Source organism: Pundamilia nyererei, unplaced genomic scaffold, assembly GCF_000239375.1.
Source record: "Pundamilia nyererei isolate P.nyererei 1_Seehausen unplaced genomic scaffold, PunNye1.0 scaffold00178, whole genome shotgun sequence".
Lineage (NCBI taxonomy): Eukaryota > Metazoa > Chordata > Actinopteri > Cichliformes > Cichlidae > Pundamilia > Pundamilia nyererei.
The window spans coordinates 462451-468431 of NW_005187579.1; the positions used below are offsets into that span (position 1 = coordinate 462451).

At 39.8% G+C, this 5981-nt stretch overlaps 1 protein-coding gene across 1 annotated transcript in view; it reads right to left on the minus strand.

Moving 5' to 3' along the window:
* LOC102194374 (opioid growth factor receptor-like protein 1) overlaps nt 1–1903 on the minus strand; it is a 3487-nt gene extending 1584 nt beyond the window's left edge. Inside the window, exons 1-5 of the mRNA XM_005746423.1 lie at nt 1502–1903; nt 1101–1325; nt 486–548; nt 359–397; nt 223–277 (exon numbers count right to left, since the gene is read on the minus strand). Of these exons, the coding sequence (XP_005746480.1) occupies nt 223–277; nt 359–397; nt 486–548; nt 1101–1325; nt 1502–1858 (739 nt within the window). The 5' untranslated portion in view covers nt 1859–1903. The remainder of the gene's footprint in view (nt 1–222; nt 278–358; nt 398–485; nt 549–1100; nt 1326–1501) is intronic.
* Between the last annotated feature and the right edge of the window lie 4078 nt (nt 1904–5981).

Below are 5981 nucleotides of genomic sequence, written 5' to 3' on the forward strand. Positions count from 1 at the left end.
TTTTTTGACATCTCATGATTATAGCATTCTTGTGTAATATCAGTACCGTTTAAGGCCACTGAAGGTTCTGATGACACGGAGATATTGAGAGGATTAGTTGAATAAAATAATGAATTTTATAAGCTCTCATTCTTGAACAAATAAATTACAGAAAAACATTTATTTCACTTCCACTTTATGGACATACTTGACTCTATACTTTGTTCTACTAAAAAGGCCTACCGTCTGGCACCGATCGTTTCTTTCCAAGGTAGAAATTCAGATTAGACTTGTCGTCCTACACAAGAGAAAAGAATTTGATTCAAACCATTTATTTTGTTCTTCTTTGAAATAAATCTAAAAACAAACGTGTACATACATTTGTGTTCTTCTTCCTGTGCTGTGTCTTGATTTGGCTCTGCAGGGACACATAAAAGAGCAACATGTGCTTGGCTCGTACTTAAACATGAGAGTGTGTGTTTACAGTGTGTGTGTGTGAGACTTACAGGGTAGTCATGTCTGTAGTTCTGCATGTCTCTCGCAGCACGTTCAAATCTGCTGAACTTGTACTGGAACACAGAAGACAAATGGAGTTCAGGGGTAACACTGCACAGCTAAAGGAGACATCCAGTAACCCAAAGATCATCCTTGGAGATCCTCCATCTTTATTTACAATAAATGGGTTTCTGTCTTTGTGCATATGTCATTCTGTAGCTCTTTGTATTCATTTGTTGATCTCATATTGATTATTTCAGAGATATATTTCACAACACAAAATGTAGTCACCACTCTAAAAATGTTTCTGGTTATCTACTTCTTTGTTCACCATTGTTATTTATGTCCATTTTATCTTTCCCACTGATTTTAATCTATTTTGGGAAATTTTAAATGTCTTTCTTTGGCTTTTTGTTGTTTTTTTGAGCCATCTTTGTGATTTTTTCTTGCAGGAAAAATCAAGAAATGTGAACAGAGCTATCACCTCAGTAAAGTTCTCTGGAAGGGCCATCTAACACCTTGGGCCTGTGGGCCTGTGACAGGTGGCTCCTTTTATGCCTGCAGTAAATGATTTTTGAGCAGACGTGGAAAATCAAAGCACTTGTGACAGGCACTGGCTTACTTACATAGTTGGAGTTTGTTGGCCGTCTGATCCTGCTGGGTGGGCTCTCCTCATTCCGGTCGGTCTCCCAGGTTGAATCATAGTCGCAGTAGAATTCATCCGTAGTGTGAACTCGATACTCTGTGCTGTCAAACTCTTCCTCTTCTTCTTCCGGCCCTGTCAGCTTCTTCCCTTCGTCAACTGCATTTTCTGTGCGTATTTCAGACTCATTTGGGTGTACCTTAGAAACCTAAAAGGAATAAAGTAAAGAGCAAACCACGGCATTGTGCCATGTTTGTATCTCCAAGTTGCCTGTTATACAGTTGATCAATTCTGGTTTTTACATTCACAGAATACGAACTTAAAACGTTTGGTGAGAAACCTGCATGATCACCTGTTAGTATAAATGTTCATTTCTTTACTCACATTTTCATCAACGGTTTCAACTCGATCATTTTGAAAGTCCTCTTGGTTAGACTTTGCTCGCTTGCTCACGGGCACCCCATCTTCGTCTGAGGTCCTCTTCTGTCCGGCACTAATAGCCTTGTCTTCATCGTCAAGTGAATTCCTGAGTAGACGTGTGTTGTCGTCGCTTGTTTCAGGCTCATTTCCGTCTTTCTTTGAATAAGTTAAAAATCTAAACAGTGGAACCAGTGGAAAAAGCAAGAACAGTAAAGGATTCTTGTTGCGTACTATCCAGTGCCAAAGCGAGCGAATCCCATTGTATCCAAACCAATGCATTATTACTTTACAGCAGCGACACAGCACCGACATAACCCTCATGCGTGAAGATAATCGGTCAGTCTGTTTCGCTTTCCCTTACGCACTTCACAGAAAACCGAAACTAAACTTTGCGGCGACAAACAACATGTTACCGACCGCCGGCATCATGTTACCGACTATTTACACGCTGCTGCAAATCAAAAGTAGACTAGACTTTAGTTTAGGAAAGGACGTGTAAAAGTTAATTTTCTTTTAAAAGTAAACCATGTCAGAAATCCAAATACCTTCACTTGGGCTAGTGTTATTTCACTGTTATGATATTGTAATGTGACTTGGCTGTATATCTAATTAATAAACCAATTTTTTTAAAAATATATTTCTATATTTATTCATCTTATTAATGATCACGGTTTAAGTGTATGGGACACATCCCTTAAATTAAACCTAAACATTGCACCAATGAAGGGGCTCAACACCTTAGATTTCCAAGACTTGGTTTAAAACCCTATTTTTGCATTTAAAAATAAAAGTTTATGGCGCTTAAAAAGCTACAAAGTTTACCTGTAATTGCATAAACAGTCAGGAATCCCCTTTGCACAGATAACCCATAATTTAGTCACACCTTCACCCCAATAGTGAGGTACACTCAGTAAATATTATTCCCTCCCAGGGCAGCCAAAGCTCGAGTAAAACCTGCCTTTTTTATATATGAAATCACAGAAGTTTTCCAACTTCCCTTGAGTCACATTAAATTCATCATTTCAATATGATTAATAGTAAATATTACAATTTGCAGGTGTCTAAAAATGAGATTTTTTTTCTGCATTTGATAAATTAGAATAAATTCAAGTTAAATTAGAAGAGTACTTTCTCTAGTCAAAGTCATCTTCACTGCAGGTGTTTTGATTAGGAGCCCTTTCTGACGTACATGACTTACAGACCATGTCCATGCCCTTTTGGCTAAAAGGCTCAAAGGACTGTTGAGATTAGCTGCAAAGTTCAAGCCTGTTTCCCTCTGTGACACTGTAGCCTTGTCACTAAAGACATGTTTGTCTGCAAATATGTGTGAAGCCTCTACTTATTAAAAAAAAAAAGATGTAGAGTTTTTATATTTATGATAAAAATGCTCCGGATCTTTATACTATATGATCATCGTATCCACTGCCCGTATTCCCACTGTGGCTGTTATCAATGCAAAGATAGCATCATGTTTGCAGTATATTTAAATGGCTCATTTTCTATGGGAATGGCACTTGGACAGATGAGTGTCTGGACCTGAGTCGGTGGACATCCTGCTCTTAATGTCTTCCCATGAGAGATAACAGGTTGTATGAATTGTCCTGCTGAACAGAGAGATATGGGATGAGTACATCAGATAATGCAGTGCCATTATTTCATGAATGGAGTTTTCAAACCAGCACAGACGCCCTTATTATAAACTCAGTTGCTTTTTGGGTTTATGGCACGCTACAATGAGCTATATATTTATGACTATATAACACTGCTTTGGTAATATTTGTTTCCTATGACGTGAAGTTTGCAAAAGGAATTGATCTGTACTTGTTTAAGCACTGTGTGCATTCACTTAGTGCTCCATGATGAGGCTGTTATCTCTCATACTCATTTCAACAGGACTGTTCTTTCTGCCATTAGAGGAAATAAAGACTTGTCAGAATGCTACATCGCTAACCCCTGCATGGCAGTCGATTCATTCGTGCTTACCAGAGCAGCTAAGGTCCTGTATTGGCTGTAGAAGATGAAAACACAGCATAGTGATAGTCATATGTTCTGCGGGGAATGGAGGCAGTAACTGTGGATTTTAATGACAGATCTCAGGCTCTTTATGGCTCGCTTCAGTGCAAGAATAGTTTCCACAAATTGGATTGCCCTCCTAAAATAGATGGGAACTTTGTGAAAGTGAAATAAGTTGCAGCATGGAGCTAAGGCAGTTGGCCTGTTTTCTGATCGCGCTGCCGTGAACCCGATTAGCACGTGCGAAAATCCAACAGATGCCACAGGAAATCTCAGTGAAGGCCCCTCAGACGAGGGCCCTGCACAGTTGCACTGATACGTACACACAAACCACCTCTACAGACGGCCTCACTCGGCAAGCGCGCAGAATGTAGTTAATGACGACAGCTAGGGTGGTAGTTGGCTCAGCAGCTATGTACGCTTGATAAAGGTCAACGCTGCCACAGCTAATGCCTCACTGCTGAGAGTAATACTATAGTTGCGGGTAGTGTGATTACTCCAGACAGGAGTATTTCATAGGGCAAAATAACACATGGCTGAGAGTCCAGAAAGGGTAGGTGGTGATGCTGTGTTTCTTTAAAAGGCTGCCACGTATGTGAGGTACAGAATACACAACTTTACATTTAATTAGTGTGGATGCTGATTAAGCTTCCGTATTTGTTTGTAGCAAATACTACTTGAACGTACAGGTGGTACGTGTATAAATGGTCTGGCATGTATAAATCCTGGCAATCCTCCTGGCACTTAACAGCGTACACTATGTTACTCTGTTTGTGTCTGGTGACACGATCCTTGGGGTGGACCAATTTTTGGCTCAGCGTGTTTTGGGGTTTAAAAGCCATAGAGACACGGTGTTTAGAAAAACTTCGTCTCAACTGTTCCCATACTCCTGACACATATGGGATCACTACAGGTTTTCCCAGCTTTGACAAAAGTCCAGCTGGGACTTTTTTCAGGTGCCAAAAGAAAGCTCCAGCTGATCCAGGAGAGAAGGACAACCGCTGCCTAAGCGGAAAACCTGTTTGTTTTGAGGCATCTCTCAAAACAAACAGATACAAACTTTAAATATTCATTCAGAAGTTTCCTGACTTTAAATTTTCTTTTGTCATTACTCAGCTTTTTCAAATGCACATTTTAAACATGCTCAGCTACTTTTCAACCTCTTCTTCTGTGTGAACTTCAGCTTTCAACAGTTCTGCACTTTTTTTCAGATGAAAAATTCTGTATTTTTCAGCTCATTTAACATTTTTAGCTTAACTTTAGCAATCATTTCATTTTAGCTCAAAACATTCAGCGATCAGCATTCACACTGCAGTTTCTTCAAAAAATGCATTTTCTACTTGTTACTTGTTATTAATCTCTTGTTCTCTTCCACAGTGCATCCTTCATCCTGTCTCTGCCCTCTCCCGCAACCAGTCGTTGCAGATGATTTCCACTCCCTGAGCTTGGGTCTACCAGATGTTTCCTTCCTGTCAAAATGGACTTTTTCCTTCCAACTGTTGCCAAGTGCTTGCTCATAGGGAGTCATGTGATTGTTGGGGTTTACTCTGTATTATTGTAGGGTCTTTACCTTAATTAAAATATAAAGGACCTCAAGGTGTCTATTGTTTAATTTTAGGTCTTCTTTGATACAGTGTGATAACCATTTTCATAAATCAGTCAAATGCAGTTTAAGTAAAATGGAGGTTAAAGCAGGATGTGCTTTAAGACATCACTGACATGGAGCTTCTGCAGGAATATTCAGAACCATCCCTCCTGATGACCACCGGTTTAAGGAAAAATAGACGAAAGATAGCCAATATGCTCAAATTCACTAGAGAAAAGGTGTTAGCGACTACAGTCATATTTTATATACAGTGATGCACATGTATTACATTAGTAGAACATTTAATGATTTTTATTGTGCTTTTCCCATAGAAAAGGTTTAATATAGTCCTGCTCTAATTTAGACATATTGTATCATGCGTGAGTTTCTAACTTCCAGTCTGTCTTAAAACTGAATTTAAAGTAAGAAATGAAATGTATACTCTAGCACAAAACGTGAAACAAACTAAACACCCTATGCCGAAATCTTGCAACATCAAAGCGAATATAACTGTAACTGTTTCAAGAAACCGAACTGAGCACATTAGCACTTGTTAAAAGTCCTCATAGTCCTCTTAAAGTTCAGTAAACGAGGTTATGTGAGCATGCTAGGATGGACGACTAAACCTGTGCAGACAAGTTTGGGGCTGCTTCACCTGACCACACGCTAATACTATAGGCTACACTTTCAAGCCATTTAGACCTATGCTGTACTCCTAACAGGCCCATGGCCTCTTTACACCGTGAAGACCAGTGAAACCCATGTGCAGGATGGCTCTGATCCTGTGCATCTGTGCCTCTGAGCAGCAGCAGCAGGAGCAGCAGCACCCTCCCCGCCTCCTCCGGG